This window comes from Mastacembelus armatus, chromosome 24 (assembly GCF_900324485.2).
Source record: "Mastacembelus armatus chromosome 24, fMasArm1.2, whole genome shotgun sequence".
In the NCBI taxonomy this organism is placed as follows: Eukaryota; Metazoa; Chordata; class Actinopteri; order Synbranchiformes; family Mastacembelidae; genus Mastacembelus; species Mastacembelus armatus.
This window is the reverse complement of record NC_046656.1, coordinates 13,287,054-13,308,573: the sequence shown is the minus strand read 5'-3', so window position 1 is coordinate 13,308,573 and position 21,520 is coordinate 13,287,054. Positions and strand designations below refer to the sequence as shown.

Below are 21,520 nucleotides of genomic sequence, written 5' to 3'. Positions count from 1 at the left end.
TGATTATATGATTATATTGCCAAACTAAATGTATTAAAGGTTTTTCCTTTAAATTTAATATATGGTAAAACTATCCCACGGCTATATACTTTAAGAGTATAGTTATATGAAAGTTATATATAATATATGGCCAATGATCTGTGTTTTCATGAAGCTGAAATTAAAGAAAGACAGCTTGGTAAATCTGAATAATAATAATCAATACAACTGTTGCTAAATAATAGGACACCGTGATTACCAATTAATTACCAAAGAGAAAATATATGCTTTGAAAAGATACAAACTGAAGATGATTTTTCTTAATTGCGATTGATTGGCTCTATGGGCCATCCAACCACATTATATTATTGCAAGCCAGAGTAGCAAAAGTATAATTCCTGCTGCCTTTGGGATCCATGATGAAATGCAGAATCTGCTTGGTGCATTATTCCTACAAGAGGTGGTCGGAGTCTTCATCATCTCCCTGATGATGCCACGTGGATTATAGCTGGAATTGCTCTGTGCAAAAGAAAATATCAGTTTTTTAATGATCCCTGCAGAAAACAAGCATCAGACAAACACCAAAGTCATCAGCTGTGATGTCAAAATCAATGTCACATACACATACAGGAAGATTAATTAAGACTTTGACTTCTTTACTTTGATACATTTTGAAATCATTACCTAAATAAATTGGATAGAATCATATATTGCACACGTTCAAAGCAGCACAAAGATAATGGTGTCTCTGATAGATACAGCTCTTTAGCAGATGACTGACTACTAAAACTGTAACATAACTAAAAATGTAACATTAAAATTAGATGTAAACAGTCAAAACGTTTCCAGTAACACAAAGTGACAAAACTGAAGAAATGAGAATAAGAGAAACATTTTAAATGACACTAAAGACATAAAACAGTAACACAATATGCCACAAAAGGGCATCAAAGACTACTGACGTAAAAAATAATCCAATAAAAAAAAAATTTTGTCAGTTCACAGACTGATTTTTAATTAGTAATGGGTTGATATTATATTAGAAAGATGAGTGATAAAAAGAAAGTACACTATCAGACATTTCAAACTGTTACTTACTTTGTCATCAGTGACCACTTGATATTGCGGTACTAGCTTTAACATATTCTCATAGCCAGACAGTCTGTCAGAAATGAAAATAAAGTTACTTAAAGAAAATTTCACATTATGTAGTAGAACTGGTGCTAGATTCAGTCTCAGCAGGAATATCAAGGGAAGGATTGCATTGGGTCTCACTCGTAGCTTGTGTTCGGTAGTCCCATTGTCAATGGGTGGCTAAGGCATGTAGCGATACTGACTGCAGGGTAGTGGACTAGGAAGGCCAGGCACATCTCATCAGTAGTTGCTAACCCCATCTGTAAGAGGAAAATGTGAAACATAACGAGCTCTACAGAGTTAGATTTTCTTTATACCTATGGATGAATTTAAAGCAGAGCATATGACACCAAAGGAATAGCAGACGCTCTAATAGGCCATTATAATGTAGTTTCTACGCTGTGTATTCTGTTGACTCAGTTTATATTAAATATATTTATTGCATTGTTTTGTAAAGGAAGGAACATTATACTTCAATAATACTTCATGTTTATTCATAGGGTTTTGAGTTAAATCCCCAGTTCTGGAGATAGAAAAGGAGAAAGTGATTAATATATGGTTTGGCCTATATATATATTTATTTCCTCAATCTGTACATTCAGTATTTACCCACCTTAGTAACTCCACTGCGATCAGTAGTATTGAAGCTGCATTCCACTGCAATCTCATCACCCTTGGAAGACAAGTAATGTGCCATCATGAATTATAGAGCACTGTTAATATTATATACAGTATTTAAATAGCCTAAACAATGAGTATCTTACTTAAAAGTTGCCTTTTAACATAAAGGCATAATTCAGTACTGTACATGGACATGGAGGCAATGTAAGCCTACCGGTTTGATGGTCTTGAAGTTTCCAAAATTGAAGAAATGCTGAATCTCAAAGTTATAGTTTTCATCGAAGGCCACAAAGTCAATCTGCTTTCCATTTCTACAGCGACGTCGAAGGTATGAAATTAGATTAACAGTGTGTTTACAAAGAAACAATATGTCCAATGTATAACTGGCATCAAACCTCAAAAATGGGAGTTTTACAGTTCTTATATACTGATTTAACAAAAATAGTCAAATGATTGTACTTTTTTTTCAATTCTTCATGTTATATATAAAACAAATTCCCATTCTTTCTGTCTTACCTATAGTGCCCAACTCTTATTCTCCTCCCAGCCAAATGAGTGTGCAACATCACAGCAAAAACATGAAACTCAGGGACAGGATTCATAAGCTAGAAATAGAAAGCAAAGACTATCAGGAACACAGACAATTAAAATGTAATTGTCTCTAATAACCACTCCTGTTGTTTGGAACCTATAATGAACCACTGCATACCGGAGAAAAGAGACTAGTGTTGCACACCCCATAGGTGTGGAACGAAGGGGTTTTTGGAGGGATGGTATACTCTAAACTACTAAGCATAAGCACACCAGTAGTTAGGATGCCTGCATCATACTGCCGCAACCGGTTTGTGTAGTGCAGTCTTAGTCCTGAGCTGTCTGTCCTTCCTATACAAAGAGAGACAGAAGTTTAAAAAAAGTTAAATAGAAAAAAATGATAGTGAGCACAGACCATTGCTTTATTGCTTTATTGGTAATGGATGGATGGAAATGTTGCCGATCAACTAATTGGTCATTTCAAGTCCTTTAAATCCTTCACAGAATATTTACCTGTTTGCAGGCTTGGATTATTGTAATGGACTTCCAGCCTATAAAATACGGGAGTGGGCTCTCCTCCAACTGGAAGACCTGCATGTTCTGGAAGGTCAAATACCTTAAGGGTTCAGGAATAAATTGGAGAACAAATCAGTATAAAACAAAATAAATCTAAGAAGTCAAAGATGGAGTATTGTCACTTGATTCTCCCTCACCCCTCCTCCCACTCCCCATACAGCCACTACACCAAAGCAGACATCCCCTATGTCACCGCTGTAGCATGGCTTGCTATATCCTTGTGTCACAAAAGGAGGGCACTTGTAGAGGAGCAAGTGATGAACAATGTCATAGTTTTCAATCGCTGGTTCAATCTGAAAGAGATTTGACAAAGAAAGTTAAAAGTAATAAATGATGGGACTGGAAATAATAATATGAATATGAAAAGCAGCTTGATTTTAGTTCATTTTTACAATCAATTTTCACTATATGGACTTTTTTATATGTGATGTCTACTGTCCTGCAGTTAAGAATGAATGAATGACAATTACCTTTGTGACATTAGTAAGTAAGAAGTAATATGAAGGCTGGATGATTACCTGGTATATATGATGTTTTGTAGTTAAGGTAGGAAAGGACATGACCTTGCAGTGGTAGTAGGTCTTAACAGGAGGGATGGAGATCTGCAAAACACAAACTTAAAAGTAAAAAAAAAAAAAAAGCTTTATTTATCATTATCATACAACATCGGTTTTTAGTCATTCTTACATTGTCCACTTTGACACTAAGATATGTGGAATTGGACATGGACATCTTGGGCAAATAGTTCAGAAGGTTGACCTCCAAGGTGCCTCTGCGAGTAGAATGGTAAGTGATCTCATCTGTTAATCCATAGGCATAGATCAGCTTAATGGGTTGAGTCTATGAGAAAGATGGAAAGAAAGAGACAAACTAAAACTTTTCATTCTATTCTTAAATGTAAAAGTCTCATTTTATATATGTTAAAAAACGATTCATTTTGAAAATTCAAGGGGCAGACAGTGACAGTTTAATGAGGAGGCTTTGCTGTGTTCGTTTACTGTGTGCAACTACAATGTCAACACATACATTATAATTAGAAATGTATAGCATTTCAGGTGTTCAATGAAAAAAAAACTAGTTCTTCTGTGTGCTTTGTTTCCATTGTATTCATATCTGAAAACACACAATCGAATTCAATGTACAGGAACATTCCAGTGAACTGAAAAAAAAAGCTCCTATGACAAAGTTTACATGGTTACAAGCAGGAAACCTGAGCTTTAAATACAGAATTTGATCAACAGTACAAAGCAGTATAACATTACTAATTATGAGCAACAACAATGAAGACAAAGCACAACAAAGACAGTGAGCTAGTGATTCAGACTTAATCTCCATGGTCTATGACAACAAACAAACATTAAGTGAGGTATAATCAGTTAATGAGGCGTGTTGACCTGTAGCCATGTTATTCTTACCAACAGCAGCCTCCTAGGGTTGGATAATGTTCCTCCATGTCTTACACAACACGGTTCGTTAGTTTGATATTGTTCTGTTAAAGCTGATAGTTTTCTGGCATTACAGTAAAAATGTATACACCATTTCTCATTTCAATTACTCATTTAATACAATGTGACTGTATTGAAAGAAACCACAACCAAAATATTATTTAAACCAACTCAACTACTGGGCCATAATTGCAGGTGCCTCTTCATCAGGATTTTTATCTAAAATAATATTAACATTGTGCCTTTGAAGTACCTTAACCACAGTTGCAGCTGATCCCTAGAGTACACACAGAATAGGCCAGGAAGAAAATAACATTTCTTACAGTGATGGAAAGGTCTTGGGGGTCGCATGTTGACATAGTCCTCTCAAATGTCATGATGGTTTGACCGTTAGTTTCAGCCACAGACAGGAGAGTGTAGCTCTGCTGCGTATCCACCAAAGGCATAGTTTCGTCTGTGGCATAATAATCCTAAGGAATAAAAAAGACAGACCTTTCAGACAGAAGAATCTGGTAGGGGCCTAAAATTGTGTTACGTGTTTGTAGCTGAGCATGAAAAGCTAAACTTAAGCCAGCTTGCTTCTAATATTCAATATGGAAAAAACATAAAACAAACTGTTATGTTTGTAGTTAAATATGTGATAAATGCTTACTGAGAAGTAGCTTCCACGGGGTCCAAGTCCCCCCATGACAATATCGGCCCCGGTCATTCCTCCATTCGGACTCAAGCCAAAGCCTACCCAGCCTGTAGTGTTGACTACCAGTTTGAATGTGATGTTCCCTAGTACAGCATCAAAGCCCCAGTGCAGGCAGACCATTTTGCCCGGGTCCAGGTACACCATGAAGGGCATAACAGAGTCCACTGCCCCAGCTACTGTCGTCCAGGCTAGGAACAGGGAGAGGAGAGGCAGAAGAGCGCGCATGATGTCTCTGTGAAATTGGCAATCTTCAAACTGAGCTCACTGCATTTAGAGCTGCCCAAACCCTCCCACCCTCCTCGGACACACCTGCACACCTCAAGTGATACAGGCAAAAAAAAATTTGCTTAGTCATTTACCAATGCGCCCTTTTCCACTGAAAACTACCTATAGCACTTTGTTAGCTCACGGAGCCCGTTTGTGTTCAATTTGACTGAAACTCAAGGATTCTTCAAAACTTAGTCTCTCAGGGATTAATCTGTAAGTTTGCCGTCAATAAAAAATCTTGAGCCTTCTAGTGAGAGCTGGTCTTTTCATATCACTAGACACTTATACCCTCTTTCTGTCCTGTGGCTTTTGGTCAGATAAGATGTGGGATTCACCGCAGATGCACTGTACCCCTACTCAGTTCCACCCTCACTGATATCAACCGGTTACACCAGTTTTCTTCAATTGGCAGAGAAAGAAAGACCACTGCTGGCTCACGTGTTGTACGAGACCGTGACTGGGGGGAGCAGGAATGAAAGGTGTATCTTTTCCGGCCACAGTGAGGTGCCTCTTGTCCCGTCTCTCTCATCACCTTATCATTTCTAAAACACTTGATTCCTATTGTCTGATAGGAATATGAATGCTTATTGTTGGGTTTCTATGTAAAGTGCCTTGAGATGATTTTAGTGATTTGGTGCTAAATGAATTCATCATTATTAGACTTGTGGTCAAAGCCTCAGCATTAAAATTCAGTGTTGAATTTTTGTAGCTCATATTTCTATGATATATCAGATGACACTTCAATCATTTATATTGAAATAATATTCTGTCTCTATACAGTATATTTATTATTATATTATAACTTGTTTTTTGTCTCTTCTGTTTTTCTTATTTAGGCTCTTTTGATGCACATTGAAAGCTTGACCCTTTCATTTTCTTTAAGACACTGAGTGTTTTCTAGTTTTGTACAACAGAGACAGATAATTAGGGTGTGGACAGAAAAAAAACAGACTGTTATTACTGCTGTGTTTTTTTCTTCTTTTCTGAGCATTGATTTGTTGAGATGTTTACAGTTGAATTAACACCTCTCTAAAACAGTTCTCGAAAAAAAGGTCGGATCTATTGCAGGATCCATATTAGTACATGGATGTGTGTTAATTCACCTGTTTGGTCATTTTAAATGATGTAGTTAGAGACTGTGGGGAAATGAATTACATTATACTGGCAAGTGTCTCTACCCAAATGAATACGAAGTCTGACAGAATAATCAGTGGTAGCAACGAAACTAGTAAACTGGCAATTGACTGTATGTGAAAAAATGTATTATCACATTAAGCCCAGTAGAGGTCGACTTAGGTAAAAGAAATTAGTTCAGGGTCACTCCCTTTGAGCCGTTGCCCCAGCTGTGAGGTGTCAACAACATTGTCAGTAAACGCACCACCTCATAATGAGAAGCTGCCTGGTCATGAAAAAAAATCAGACTGGACCTTTATGACCATTGGTTAGAGTCAAACTAAAGACCAACTAGAACCCGATGTAGTCTAAAACTCAGAAAAGAGTTTATGTAATTCGTAAAATAGCTTAGTAACCAAAAGAAAACAAACTATATGTCGAATTTAAATATTTAGGATATTTTATAAAAAGAACATTTTTGATAGCGTTTATTGTTTTACAGGACATATCTGCCTTACTGTTGAAACACTACTAATAATACTTTTGGTTTTAGTTATGTAAACAGTTTCCATTGGTGTTATGCTACTTTATGTGTCTATCCTATAATCTTTTCCTCACATATGTCTGTTGGTGGGTCGATCTCTAACTTCGATGAGCTTTACTTTCTAACCAGTCTTATGCCCTATCGGACCGAGCCTACCTTTCCGGTTTCTCTCGGTGCTGCAGGTCACTCCCTCCCTGCTGTCACTGCTCTACACGGTTCAAACTTACAGTCGCACCGAAATAGTATCGAACCCGCCGACTTTTTGTCACATTTTGAGAGTTTTTTTTGTATTTTTTTATTAAAGTTAGTCAGTTTTTAGTAATGTGTTGAAGTAGTCTGTGCGGCGGCGACTCTCCATCGGGAAGAATTACTGAGTTTTCTACTACTTCGGTTGAAACGCCGCGGAGGAAATGTCCAGCTGAGGGTTGAAAATCCCGAAAACCGCAGGGCCTGTTTGTGTAATGACTGATCCATGCTTGGACAATGGCGCTAAAGGTAGGTCTGAGAGGGTTTCTGTGCTTGTTTCGACGCTAACCAGGGTGTTTCGTCTCCTCGGGTGTCTCCTTACAGTTGTTTTTCTTTTCTTTTACGACAAATGCGAGCCGCGGACTTGTAGAAGCGCAGACAGGGCTGTAGTTCCTCGCATTAGGTTTAAGGCGAACACGTCAGAGGAAAAGTTACATATTTCTAGTCCAAAACATTTAGGAGCGTAAACATTACATGTGTATGCAGAGAAGGTGAAACCAAGGTTTTCGCTGGTCTACATGGAAAATGTGTCTCATTAACAGAGTGTCTTGTGACATTTTTACTACCTTTCCAATGCGGGTCATTGCTGCTACCGTGGAATTCTGGGAAATGTAGTCTTTAGCGGCTGAGTGATTTTTTTTTTTCACTCACTTGATTACAGTTTTGTTTGTTGTTCTAGATTAACAAAGTTAATTTTCCTCCCTAAGTGTGTTTTAAAGCATATTAAAATGTAGCTCTATTCTGTTTTTCCCCCCCGAGAAGCATTTCAAATGTGCATTTCTTTCTACCTCATTGAAATAAAGGTCCATGAATCTGCAAGTGTTCGGTTATAGTCTGTGCTCTGTTGGCTTTAGGTTTACACTTCAGATTTGTGTATGCTGACCTATGACCTTCCAGGCTGTTTGTGATTTTACAAAGTCCTTTGTGTAAACTAAGGCTTAATTTGAGTTTATAACTCTATTACCAGATCGATGTGGAAACAGCCTTTCGGTGAAGCACTGTGAAGGCCAACTAACGATAAGCAAACCACATTTCTGAGTGCAAAGGGGCCTTTAATTTTAAACGATTGCGCACATCACAACATGCCATCAAGATACACAACCCCTCTTGCTGGAAAGACTAACTCATCTTTGGCCCACACCGACTCGGAAACAAAGTGCTTTCACTGCATCAAAATGACTCTTGAGCATGACTCTTTTTCTCAAGTGTTTCCTGTTTAAAAACATCATCCAGCTTGCTTGACTCCTGGGAGACGGCAGACACTAAAATGTCTGTTCAAGGAGGGGCAAATACCCTAGGAGTGGATGTTCACACCATGAATATGATAACACATGGCATATTGACTTTTTCATTTGGATAAGCAGTGGCAATACAAATGAGTTTGGATAGTCAAACCTGTGTAGGTTTAAATAAACAGCTGTGAAAAGCAGAGACATGTTTAGAGTTTTAACTCCTATCGCTTCTCACGGTTGAGTGTGTGACTCTCTGAGACCCTGGGGGAAGGACAGATTAGTGGATGGTGCAGCAGTATGAGAAGAACTGCAGGCTACTGTACTGAAATGAGCCAGGTGACATAATAGTTATAGCCTTGTTTTAACTTGATAAATAACCAGCATAATAGGCCCTGATGAACAAGTTGGGCTTGTTTTAGTGTACTTTCATTTCCTACTCATGATTTTCATAAGAGTACTGTGGATGCTATAATGAGTGTGTGTGCACATTTATATACCTATACAGTATATACCTGTATGTTTATGTGTTGGCTTAAAAAAAAAAAAAAAACAAGCATTAAACCTTGTATATGTGTGTGTTTTTCTTGTTCAGGCACAGGTTTTATATGACTTCACAGCTGAACCTGGAAATAATGAGTTAACAGTAAAAGAAGGAGAGACTGTCACTATCACCAACCAGGTAAATACACATTAGTGTTCCTCTACATTCCCATTACCTGCTGTCACTGGATCCTAGGAACTCGTGCTGCAATGCTTCTGTGTCTGTGTGAATTTTATACTAGCAGCACATTGTTTTCATTCTTATCTTTCTTGTTTTCACTTCCATTTATTTGTTAAATCTTTATTCAGTTTTGATGCTTTCGTTACTAGTATCAGTTTTGTGTATATGGTTTAACATTTATATTTCTGCTTCAGTTTTTAGAACTAGATAACCATAACAGCTTTGTGTTGAATTTCAATTCTCTTAAGGCTCTCTCTGTCACTTAGTCATTAAAAACCATCCTATACAATAAATGTCCAGCTCACATGATCTTAGGTTGTCCATGAGTGTGACAAATACACAGGAAGGACAAAAGGGGAAAAAAAGAGAGGATGATGTCAATACAACTAGTCGCCAGCAGTTCAAAGGTCACACACACAGTGAGCTGACCTACATAGTTTTCTAGTCTAAGTCTGTCGTATGCCAGTCAAGGCCGACTGTATCAGGAAAAACAGGATATTTGTTTATGCATTGAATAAAGTGACTGTGGAAGAATTTGGCCCGAGAGATTCCTTTGTATTTACAAATACTTTGGTAACCTGGTTATTGTCAGTTTTTTGCTCCAAGCTGAATCCTTAAACAGCCTGTAAATAGCTGGAAGCTGTTTTTCTTAATTGTGATAATGAATTAAGACAAACACAGTTACAGTAACAGTGACTTTCTGGAGAAGTCTAATTTATTAGATATTTCTGAACAAGTGCATGTTAATATCAGACACTTCATGTGATATTAGTGAGTATGGTTGTTGCACAAGAGCAGTGGAATCAAAGGGAACGGCAGTGCCTCTAGAAATTTTGTCCCTACCTCAGAATGAACTAAACCCACAACGGAACATGAACTGAAATAAATCTGTTTACATGTTTGGTTTTCACTTACTGCTTATTTATGCCCTGCAACAAAACAAGGTTTGCTCTCTTGCTCTGAGTCCAGTAGCCTTTATTTGGCAACACAATTCCAAAATACAGTACAAAGAAGAGCAGTAATCTGATTACTCACCAGCTGCACATAAATGTGGGTTCTAGAGTTACCACTTTTTCTTTTAATTAGACTTTCTTCCTGTAACCTGTTCTTTGTGTGTGGATGATACAGAACCATATGCTGTGCAGGCCTTAGCCAGCTTTGCTTACTCATGCTAACATCCTGTGGGGTCTCACTGTATTTCAGAATATTGGAGGTGGCTGGATCGAAGCACAGAACTCCAGAGGGGAGGTTGGACTGGTGCCAGAAGACTACATCGAGGTAAGAGAGTGTGGTGATGATTTCAGCATCTCATCTCTCTCGCATCCTGCACTGTGTTTTCAGTGAATTTAAAATTAGTCAACAAAGCCATCAGCTATCATGTTTTGAGGTTAAGAAGCACCATATGCACCAACCATGTCAGACATGTAACCTCTCAGTACCACTACCTGTCAGATAATTCTCATTGTAGAAAAGGATACAAGTGTGCTGTGACTGCACACTGTGCTCTCTTGCCTGAAAGTAAAGTCCCAACAGGATGTGACTTTATCAGGGTTTTGCTGATTTGGTTGTTGCGTGTCTATGTCCAGTTGGATCCAGTAACTTTGACTCTATCATGATTCATTTCAAAGACATTCACAGAGAGGCACAGAAAAGAGTTTGATTAAAAGTAAAGTCAATGAAGCCTGTGCAACAGTTAAGCCTCAAGCCTTTAAACATACGGCAACATCTCACAATGTGGTGTCTGTGTGTGTGTTTGTCTGAACTAAAGTTACCTCCTCCCCAGCTCCCTCTAGATTGTTTTGATTCTGTGTCCAAATCATAAGAACCCACTGATGACAACTGCGCTTGTAGCTTATGTAACAACTAATGAAAAACATCAGGACACAGCCTGTTTCTCAAGAAACTTGGCTTCTATTTCAGTGCACTCTGCTAAGAAAAATAAGATCTAAAAAAAGAAAAAAGGGCCGGCAGGACTGGGTGCTGTATTTGTTACCTGACATGCAGTAAAACACATTTTGGATAAATTGAGAAACTGAAACACTTTACAAAATCAGGAAATACCAAGAAATCACGATCACATAACCGAGGAAGAATGCACCTTTAAAAGTAATCAGATCGCACTGGAATATCTGGATTATTTCTAATAGGACTGTTTCTGATCTTTTACTCCCCTGATTGCAGTTCAGTAAGGCGCTTCCATCATTCCCAGGAGCAGGAACCTCAGGCCCTGCTCTAAGTGTAGGAAATGTTGCATCTCCTGACCTGTCCTTCTTTGATGCCTACGCTCCCACATCAGCACCTGCACAAAACCAGGTAATAAATAGGTGCATGTGTTTATTGAACTTGATATCAAATGTTTGTTTGTATCTGTTTATTGATCTATTAATTGTTAAAGTAAATTACATCACTGACCTCTCTGAAGACAAAAGGCCAGTGCTGGGTGGGGAAGAAAGCATAAATATAAAAGGTACAATAATGTGTGATGGAGTGCCGGTAAAGAAAAAGAAAAAGCAGAAGTCATTTTTGTGTGAACCTCAAAGATGCAGAAGTGATACAAGCTGTTGTGGAAGATTTGCACCGTGGTCACGTCATTTAGTAGTGGTGCAGGTGTTTAGTCTAGTAAAATAGAACACAGAGAAGATTGATTCAGATAAATCTGTAGTTGTTTGCAAGAACAACTACAGCAGGAAGTTCCACAAGAGCAAGCGTAGTGCTGGGTCAGTAGAAATTTGGGCACAGTAAGTGGTTGAGTCAAGGCAGGAAATGTGTCAGCCATCATCCCTCATGTTCTCCCTCTCTCTCTCTCTCTCTCTCTCTCTCTTTCACCCACATTGTTGCTGACATGCACGCAAACATATCTATAACCAGCATTGTTTTATCTTATCCCATAAACCTTCACTGTCAGTGCTCTGTGATGATGTCACCTTCTTTTCCCCTCAAGGTGGATACTGGGGGTTTGAGTCCCCAGCCAGACACCCCCGACACCCCAGTTTCCCCCTACCTTTCGTCCCCTGATGAGGTAACCACCACTTAGGGGTGGTGGGTGGGCGTTGTCAGAGGCATGAACCCAGGCCCTGCCATACTCACCCATTTTCTGCCCTAATGCCCCCTTTTTCTCTGATTGGTCTGCTTTGACAAATTCCCCCTCCCACTGCCTGCAAGAAAGCATGATCTCATCTTCTCCATTTACCTTGAACGACAGTACAGACACATAGACCCACATGTAACCAATCAACTCCCACACCCTTTTTCTGAACTGTATGAATCAGCACCACAATGAAAGCAGGAATCAGAGTTAGTGATTTTTATATGTCATATGCAACTGACTGAACCCACTGGTAAATCATTAGACTTGAACACATGTATTAGCTCCATGATGCTAGCTCCAATGATGATTAGAATTCATTCCTATAAATCAGAACTTTTGTATAAGATGTTGTCTTGGTATCTATAGTAAAGGTGCTGCTACATTTGGAGAATGCTGTTGGAGTGTTGTTCCTACTATGATGTGTCTGTCAGTGTTTGCAAACTACTGCATTCCTTATTTTTCTATATGTGAATGTGCATTACATGATGTATTTAATGACACTGCGCTAGTTCTGTGTTCAACCTACAAAAGACACATGCATACTGTTACATGTCTAAGCTTTTCAAGTGGTGTATACAGTATGCCTGTTTGTAAGCATGGCATGGAGTAACATTTTTGGCCTGAACTACTGTAAATAATGTGTATGGACTTGAGAAGGTTAGTGTGTGTGAGAGAGAGCGTGTGCGCTCATCATTGTAAGCATGTATCGGTTTTCAAATATGCAGCATTATGTATAATTTTTAATATTTCATATTGCAGCATGTGTTAAAATACATTTATTTATTACAGTCACCACCAAGCTGATTAACTCAACATGTCCCAGCTGTAGACTAGCTCTGCATCATGTGCCCAAACAAGCATGTTGTTTTAAAACTGCTTCTGTAAAGGACTTCACTATCTTCTCCTTGACTTCCCTCTTTCTCTGTACATGATCTGTTGTTTTCTTGCTTTTTTTCCCAGACCTCACAGTTTTTCTCTCTGTCCCTTCTAGGCTAGTAACGGCAATGATCCCTGGTCAGTTTGGAACACGGATCCCTCAGGGGGCTCCAACAACAACTGGGCATCCAACCCAGAGGGCACCCAGACTGGGAAGAATGCTCCTGACCCCTGGGGGTCACACGGTCACCCCCAGGCGTATCAGGGTCCAGGTAAGACCAGCTTTTCAGTTTGCATATAAGTTCACATTTATAAATATTATGTTATACTTATATTTGTTGTTGTACTCAGTACTGCTATTTCACAGCTAAGATAACTGAAATGACAGTAGAAAATAAAAGCTATTACGGAGACTGTATAGTGTCTTAATGTGGCAGCAGGTGTGGGAAGCTCACACACTGGTTTTTATCTCTTTCAGTCATCTTATCTTCTGTAACGGTTGAGCTCACTGCAGATGATTGCGATTGTGGAACAGTGTAGTAAATAAGGATGTGTGAGGTGGTTTTTTTTTGTTAATCGAATAATCAGTTTAAGCAAGGTTCTGCAACACAGTTCGATGTTGTATTGTGAATTTTATTGTACAGTATTTTTATAGCATCCTAGTCTCGTGTTAGAATCAGCTTTTTTTTGGGATGCTTCTTTTGCGATATCACACTAGAGCTTATTTGCTGTTGTAGTAAACACATTGTGTGATTACATTTTTTTGGCTATAATCAAATTCTTTAGACATTCAGATGCTCTGAATGTTTGTGAAGAATATGATAATCAGCAACTGTGATAAGTGTCTTGGTCATAAAACAAAAGACATAAAACTATGTAGGGATTTTAAAATGTCCTTAATGTTTAACGTTTTGCTATTTCACACTGTAGCTCTGGACAGAATACAGTATCCAGTCCTTCCTTCTAACCTGAAGTGCAAAAATGTTTATAATGCAAGTTTATAAAGGTAGTAGGTGCAGTAAGAACTATCTATTTGCATGTATATATGTTTATTTTTCTAGCAGAAGCATAATCTATATGATGCATTAGAAAATAATATGTACATTGTCATTCTGCTTAGTCATCTACCTCTGGTCAGTCCTTCTACAGAGATTCCAGTATGTGAACTGGACAGTTCAAGTAATGATTCTGTTTTCGCCAGACTGTGGAAAAGTTAGCCTCACCCATGACTCAGAGGGATAAATTACTTGACCTGGTTTTTAAATTTTGCTGTTATTTTTGTCAAAACAGAACAGAGGGAATAAAAGTCGAGGAGAAGCATTAACAATACTTTTCCTTTCTTTCTCTCATGCCAAAGATATCTACCCATATCCATACCTTATTGATTACACAGGTATCACATGCTTTGCCTGGTGGACGCTTTTATTTATTTATTTTTCTAATTTTTGTGAGTGCCCTGGGAATAAGTACTCATAAGGAGCATTTGTTTCCAGTTTAAGGAAATGATTTGCATTCTTGAAAGCATGTGTGTGAAGCAGGTTGTGTCTTGATATTAACATTATGTCTTCACATTAACATTACATTAACTATAGTGTATTGTGAAGTGGGATTGTGCCAGTTACGATTAACTGCTACACTTAAAGAAGCATGTGACTTGATTATTTGGTTCATTTGATAAACGCAATGTATTTGTAAGGCCTGAATATCAGTGTGAAAATGGTGAGATCTCACATAGTTCTGCATGACAGCACTATAAAAACACAGCAGGAAATAAGACAAAAGAGAGTTGAGAAAAGGTGGTTGGAGTTTTGAGACCAAGCTTTGTAACAGATTGATATGTGCAATGTGTTTTTGGGCAGAGTATGTTATACTGTCATTGGGGAAATCGAAATGTTGCAGGAAAACAACTTTAAAGAGTTAGTAGGCTCCTAGAAAGAACCTTTTGGAAATGGTTGGTTACTGCTTTCTTTTAGCTGTGGCTTCACTTTGCATATACAGCTGAATGAAAATGTTTGCAACCCCTTACTTTGAAATGGCAGAAGAATACATGATCTTTTTTTCATCAACATAATCTTTGCACATTGAGCTAGTACAAATATTCCAATATCATGTTGATGAAAAAAATTCTAGTACTCTTTTTTGCCTTGTCAAACAAGACAAACTTCAATATTTAACTCACATTATGTTGGAAAAAAATCTTTAACTATTTTTACAAAAACTATGGTGGAAAGTAAATGTCTGAAACACATTTAACCAAACATGAAAACAAAGGAATTATATGCAACTTATGAAATTAAAAATCAGAAACCCACTTTTGCAGTGATGTTATAACATTTTTTTAGAGAATAAATTCAGCATCAGAGGCAATGGAAACAATTAACTCTGCTAATGTTTAGTTAATAATATAGACTCTAAGCTGTTCTATAATCAGCTGTGAATTTTCACACTTCTTAGAGATTGTTTCTTGCACACTAACATGTTGTATAGTAGCTAGTTAAGCACAGGATATGTACTGTATGTGTCTGTGCATATATCTGACCTCAGGAGCAGAGGATGATGAGTGGGATGATGATTGGGACGACATGAAGTCCACTGGAGGATATGTGGAGTCAGAATCAGGAGACAGTGGAGCCATGCAGAGAGGAGGAGCTCATGCGACTTCAATGAAAATCTCCCTTAACAAGTAAATAAGTTAATCAAAGACAGTAATGGAATTCATTTTTTTTTGTTATTGTTTTGTAAAAAACACTATAAAATGTTCTTCTTAGTCTGTTTACATCTTCCATGAGTGTGTCACACAAAACAATGCTGAATTCTTCTTTTTATTTTCTTCTGTTCCTGCTTGAATCAGCATTAACTTTAATATCCTTTTCAATTCTGTCTGAGCAGATTCCCTGGATTTTCCAAGTCTGGTCCAGAGCTCTACCTCCTGTGCAAGCAGTTTGCTAAGGGTAAAGACAAGCTACCAATCTATGTAAGTAACATCACTGCCTGATTGAGTTACATACATTATGCTGTGTCATAACTCAAACCACAAAATTTTGAAGTTCAATGTATTTTTGCAATGACAGCTATAAAAAAGGTATTTGAGGCTTTTTATTGAAATGATATATGTTAAATTTCTGCAGTGTTCTCATGATGTTACAGCATCGTTTACCATGGTTTCCTGATTTTTTTCAGCTTTATCTCATGTTTATATGCTGTAAAATGCAGAGTAGCAGGTTTTTAAACATTCTGTTATGCTCAGACCGGAGAAGTTGGTCCAGTTTGGTCGTACCCTGAATCTCAGCTAGACTGCATTGTGGCTGATCCCAAGAAAGGCTCAAAGATGTACGGCCTCAAGAGCTACATTGAGTACCAAATCACACCCAGTGTAAGCATCTAGTAGCACTTTCACACTAACACTGGTCAATCTGAGAATGCATACAGTATCATAGTTATCTTGTTAAAGTGATACTTTCCTCACTGCACATGATTACCAATGCCTATTACTCCATCTTAATTGTTTGCAGAACACAAACCGACCAGTTAACCACAGATACAAGCACTTTGACTGGCTGTACGAGAGGCTCCTGGACAAATTTGGGTCAGCCATTCCCATACCCTCTTTACCAGACAAGCAGGTGACAGGTAAGTGGCCGACTCTGTAAAGCTGAAATATGATTTCATTTTTTATCAGTTTGCTTATATGTCCTCTCCTCCATGCCAGGGCGTTTTGAGGAAGAGTTTATTAAGATGCGTATGGAGCGGTTGCAGGGCTGGATGACCAGGATGTGCAGGCATCCAGTTGTGTCCAGCAGTGAAGTATTTCAGCTATTCCTCACCTACAAGGATGAGAAGGTATGCTGTGCCTCCTCTACTACTTCTTCCTTCAGGTCTTAAATTGTGTCTTGTTTTACCATTTATGCATTTAAAGTCCTTGCCTTTATCACTGAAGCCGCCTGTTTGATGAAAAATCTGAATACATCTGATTTTGACTTCAAACAGCCACGTGCATTTTAAACAAGATTATCTGTAATAACTAAAATTTGGGTTTGGAGATTTTTTTTTTTTTTTGTAATAATGCTTAATTAAAGTGAATAATTATTTGGATCAGGACTGGAAGATGGGGAAGAGAAAAGCAGAGAAGGATGAGACGGTGGGTGTTATGATCTTCTCCACGATAGAGCCTGAAGCTCCAGACCTGGATCTTATAGAAGTGTGAGGATTGACTTTAAGCTTTACTCTAGACCATTGCAAACAGTTTACCTGCTCTGGTTCATGCAACGTGTTTCCTCCTCATCCACAGGGAACAGAAGTGTGATCAGTTCAGCAGGTTTACCAAAGCCATGGATGACGGTGTGAAGGAAATCCTCACAGTGGGACATGAGCACTGGAAGAGATGTACAGGCCGTATGTACACAGAAGCTAAATAAATGTTTTACCCACACAGTGACCACACCTACACAATTACTGTTTATATTAAAGAAAGATTTATGTGGAGTATTTTGTCAACTTTAAAAACCTTTATTTTTACCGTGTGTGTGTTTATGGTTCATTGCTTCTTCTCTTCATAGCTTTGCCTAAAGAGTACCAGAGAATCGGCAAAGCCTTCCAAAACCTCTCCACTGTCTTTACTAGCAGCGGATACCAAGGTACTGAATGAAAATATCTCTAATTTCCCCAAGGGCAGGTGCTTTCTAGTTGTGTTTTTTCACTTTATTTTGTTTAAATCTATCATAAAGGTAACAGCTGTAGTAGATACAGCTTACAGTGTATTCATTCATTATGTGGGTATCTGTTTAATGGGAATGTTTTATGTAATTTTCTGCTGCAGGTGAGTCAACCCTGACTGATGCTTTAACAGCTGCAGGGAAGACATATGAGGACATAGCTCAGATGGTTGCAGAGCAGGTATGTTTTGACTGATGTGACATAATGCAATCTAACTAATACAGTATTCAACGAGTTGCATTATAAATTTTTGGCTCTGTTTTTTTTTTTTTTTTTTCTGTGGGTATTCTTTGGAAATCTTAGTGTTGTCTTCATGTGTTCTTATTCTCACACATCTTAAAGCTCAGCACAGATCCTGCCAGATATACTGGGCCCTTGTCCCTTCAGGAGCAAGGAAGTGTAGCAGCACTTTAAGACTGCTGTTATCTCAAAAGTCTTACAGTCGATTTTAGGTGTCAATTCAATTCAAATCTTACAATGTCTGTGGACATTTCCTGCTTGCTGTCATTGGTTACATCCTAGTTGCAGTTTTCCATGAAATCTGTATCTGTCACAGAACAAGGCAAACATGTTTCTAGTATGTCCGAAATCTACTACTGTTTGAATGTGACTTAACATTCTGTCAAGTCTAATATCAGTGTGGCATGGTCTAAAGTCAAACCTGGGCTGTTTGTTGTTGTTGTTTATGTCCAAGCAGCTTCCAGAGGGAGGAATCATCTGGTAAGCTAGTGCTGCTCCAGACATACTGTCAGTGCTCCAGTTGAATTGTTGGATTTAGCCTAGTGATGCCTGCGATACAGTTTAGTGCAGGAGAAGGCCATTCTCTGGACCTGGATTCATCTCAAGTGCCAAAAGGCTAGAAAACCAGTTTATCTGATACATTATCCACTGAGGCTGCACATAGCTTTCCCTTATATATTTAAGGAGAAGGGGAGAATGTGGGTGTTGGATTTCAATATACAGTTACTGAGCAAATAGGCACTAAGGGAAAAATCAGTAAATGGTGTTTTCTGCTATTTTTCCCTTTGCCAACTCCTTGTACTGCTAATTTAACTATATCCATGGTCTTCAGGCTGTTGTTTTCAAATTTAAATCCAGTGACATAATGTTTCGCTGTCTTCTCTCTTATCAGCTTCAGATCCTGTTCTGGATTTAACTTTGTAATTTTTGTCCCAAAATAAGATTCTTTCTGAAGGGTCTCACCTTTTTCTGTAGTCTTTTATCTTTCTCCTTTGTGTCTGTGTTTGTGCCTTTTCCAGCCCAAGAAAGATCTCCACTTCCTCATGGAGACCAACAATGAGTACAAGGGTCTTCTTGGATGCTTCCCAGACACCATTGGAGTCCATAAGGTACATCTAGAAACAGCATAGGAAGGTTTAATAAATAAAACAAATTCAATGTCTACCCTATACTATTGTTTTAAGCAGTTTCCTCAAAGGACAACTGGCTCTGCAGCAGGAGCCTGATGCACTAGCTGTTCACACCTACCCGAGGCGTCAGATTTAAGTGGAAACTGAAACATTGCTAAATAAAAATTCCGATTTAACACACGAAATAGAGATGCACTCAGTATCTGTGTGGTTTAACAGTTTAATAATGATGTAAACTGCTGCATTATTGCTAATTACATAACTGGTTTTGAGTGAAAAGTAAAAGAATTCTACTAATTTTGAAAGACACATATTTCTCATTTCTACATTCATAAATAAAAAAAGCCTATCAGCATTTAAAAAGCATTGACAGTTTAATATATTGTTTATATATAGTGTTGTACTCAGTAAACCCAAGCTGGACGATTGCACCATCAGCAATCAACTTCTTATTTTTAATACTCGCAGGCAGCCATAGACAAGGTGAAGGAGGCTGACAAACTGGTGGCCACCAGCAAAATTGCCCCTCAGGATAAAGTCACCATGGGTAAACGAGCCAGCACTATGTCTTACGCGTTACAAGGTACGGCACCACACTCTCTGAGCCAGAGACTATGTAAAGAAGTAGAAAAAAAATCTACTAAGAAACACTGCACACTATCATCGTGTTGCATGATCTCACTGGTTTCCCCTCTTACCTTTTTTTTTTTTTTAAGCTGAGATGAACCACTTCCATAGCAACCGTATCTATGACTACAACAGGGTCATGCAGTTGTACCTGGAGGAACAAGTCAAGTTTTACGAGACGGTAAAAGCATTTTTATCGACTACCTGTCACAGTAAATTGCCGTCTGCTGTAGTTTGTCCTTTTTGTTGCCTTATTACCTGGGGAGCAGCTGTATTGTGCTTAGATACTAAACAATCATGACCACCCACTGACTTTACACTTTATTTTTTTTCTTCTTCTTTTGAATCCCCAGATTGCTGCAAAGCTGAGACAAGCCCACAGTCAGTTCACTACAATGTGAAAGTCTTCAGACAAGCAGAATTAAATGACATCCAAAGTAGTTTTGCTTATTCTGCATTCTTTTCCCTCCCGTTAGATTTCACTTCTCTTTTTCTTTCGCTCTTACGTCATCTCTTCCTCTGCTGCTCGTGCCAGCATGGTGTTACTTTTGTCCACTCTCAGAACTGTTCGAACAGTTGACGAGCATGTGCAGCAGCTGAAAAGCCTTTCAGATCAGTGATTTTTTTTTTTAGAGTTAAATAGCGGAACAAGATACACTATGCACACGCAGCCTTGCCTCTTTCCAAGATCCACTTTGTGACACAAGAAGTAGACATCAGAGTCACAGTTTGTGCCCTTACATTGCTTCATTGCACGAGTCAAACCCTGGAGTTTATCTATGTAATACACATTTAATTCCTGTACAGATGAACCATGCCTGTGCATTGCATTATTTTAAAGCAATACTTTGCAGTTTTTCAAACTTTGTTCCATGTTAAAATGGCAATTGAAAAGCTCTATACACATGCAGAAATACACTGCACAGCGGTGTACGGATAATAATAACCAAAGCCATTCTTCCTTCTGTCAATAGGGACAGCTGCGGAGTTCATTTCTAAATGTAGCGATGACGGTGTATCAGAGCTTTACTGTCTTTTTCTCAGTCAGCATTGGGTATATTTGAATTGTTTTGCTTTTATAAACATTATTACTGTAATGTTCAATGATTGCCTGACAGCATTAGTAGAAGCAGTGGAGCATCCCTTTAAGAATGAGAGACTGTCTTGGAAGAGTTGGAAAAGCCAAATGTGTTTCCTCTGAATGTCTACTGCTGGCAGTGCCTAGCTCCCATTCATCCTGCACTTCCTCAAAAGCTCACCAGAAGCTCCACTTCTTTCCTGTCTTGCCCAAGTACCCTGCCCCTCTGAGGAAAATAGAAAAAGCTTCAGTTAGCTGCCCTCCAGCCGACATAAAAAGCCACTGCACTTTACATTTTAGGAGAGAGGATTAAAAAATGGGATAAATCATGCTCAAGTTGCGATTTGTTGTTTTAAGCGCTGTAAATTTAAACCAAAAGTTAGCAAATCAGACATTTTCAAACAGGAATCCACTCTAGTTCTCCTGAAGAATATTTGTCCTATTTGATCAGGTGTTTTTTTTTTTTTTTTCACTCTGCTTAAATTTCAGTCTAATCTTGTTCACTGTTTCTTATTATTATAATATATATTGAACCTGTCAGGAGCTTCTTGTCATTGAAATACTATTTTATGTATAGAAGTATTTGCATTACATTATACTGCAACTCAGAGAGGAGAAAAAAAAATTCAGTTTGATTTATTAAACAATGATTTGTACTCATT

The 21,520-nt window shown here is 38.3% G+C and overlaps 2 protein-coding genes and 1 long non-coding RNA gene across 7 annotated transcripts; 1 reads left to right on the top strand and 2 right to left on the bottom strand.

The window, feature by feature from the left end:
- Nucleotides 1–22: 22 nt before the first annotated feature.
- On the bottom strand, nt 23–7,094 carry moxd1l (monooxygenase, DBH-like 1, like). 2 transcript variants are annotated; one of them, XM_026319452.1, is made up of 14 exons: nt 7,064–7,094; nt 4,939–5,171; nt 4,610–4,756; nt 3,529–3,681; nt 3,360–3,443; nt 2,979–3,134; nt 2,779–2,881; nt 2,444–2,616; nt 2,251–2,339; nt 1,949–2,045; nt 1,727–1,786; nt 1,255–1,373; nt 1,078–1,141; nt 23–498 (listed from the first exon to the last, which is right to left on the bottom strand). In XM_026319452.1, the coding sequence occupies exons 2-14, from the start codon at nt 5,134–5,136 to the stop codon at nt 340–342; spliced, it is 1,602 nt and encodes a 533-aa protein (XP_026175237.1). In that variant the 5' UTR covers nt 5,137–5,171; nt 7,064–7,094; the 3' UTR covers nt 23–339. The 2 variants fall into 2 exon arrangements, with proteins under 2 accessions (XP_026175237.1, XP_026175236.1); XM_026319451.1 differs by lacking the exon at nt 7,064–7,094 and having other exon boundaries at nt 4,939–5,230.
- Nucleotide 7,095: 1 nt separating this feature from the next.
- On the top strand, nt 7,096–21,518 carry snx9b (sorting nexin 9b). Of its 4 annotated transcripts, XM_026319446.2 has the most exons (20): nt 7,096–7,402; nt 8,978–9,064; nt 10,310–10,384; nt 11,288–11,419; nt 12,048–12,125; nt 13,186–13,342; nt 14,428–14,463; nt 15,615–15,753; nt 15,960–16,044; nt 16,318–16,443; nt 16,583–16,700; nt 16,780–16,910; nt 17,167–17,270; nt 17,359–17,462; nt 17,627–17,704; nt 17,887–17,963; nt 19,043–19,132; nt 19,622–19,736; nt 19,870–19,961; nt 20,134–21,518. In XM_026319446.2, exons 1-20 carry the CDS (start codon nt 7,391–7,393, stop codon nt 20,179–20,181), a joined length of 1,884 nt encoding a protein of 627 aa, XP_026175231.1. In that variant the 5' UTR covers nt 7,096–7,390; the 3' UTR covers nt 20,182–21,518. The 4 variants fall into 4 exon arrangements, with proteins under 4 accessions (XP_026175231.1, XP_026175234.1, XP_026175232.1 ...); XM_026319449.2 differs by lacking the exon at nt 12,048–12,125 and having other exon boundaries at nt 7,097–7,402; XM_026319447.2 differs by lacking the exon at nt 14,428–14,463 and having other exon boundaries at nt 7,097–7,402.
- On the bottom strand, nt 9,804–15,746 carry LOC117152631 (uncharacterized). Its single transcript, XR_004463046.1, has 2 exons — nt 15,610–15,746; nt 9,804–11,542 (listed from the first exon to the last, which is right to left on the bottom strand). It is a non-coding gene; the product is annotated as an uncharacterized LOC117152631 (long non-coding RNA).
- Nucleotides 21,519–21,520: the final 2 nt, after the last annotated feature.

Bases quoted from the DNA above. Each gene is read 5' to 3' on its own strand.
- moxd1l (XM_026319451.1), bottom strand. From the start codon at position 5,208: ATGCGCGCTCTTCTGCCTCTCCTCTCCCTGTTCCTAGCCTGGACGACA. The intron at 4,757-4,938 runs GTAAGCATTTAT...TTTATTCCTTAG, and splicing joins CCCGTGGAAGCTACTTCTCA to GATTATTATGCCACAGACGA. The intron at 2,617-2,778 runs GTAAATATTCTG...CTCTTTGTATAG, and splicing joins TAATCCAAGCCTGCAAACAG to GAAGGACAGACAGCTCAGGA.
- snx9b (XM_026319446.2), top strand. The intron at 16,911-17,166 runs GTATGCTGTGCC...TATTTGGATCAG, and splicing joins TCACCTACAAGGATGAGAAG to GACTGGAAGATGGGGAAGAG. The intron at 17,271-17,358 runs GTGAGGATTGAC...CCTCATCCACAG, and splicing joins GACCTGGATCTTATAGAAGT to GGAACAGAAGTGTGATCAGT.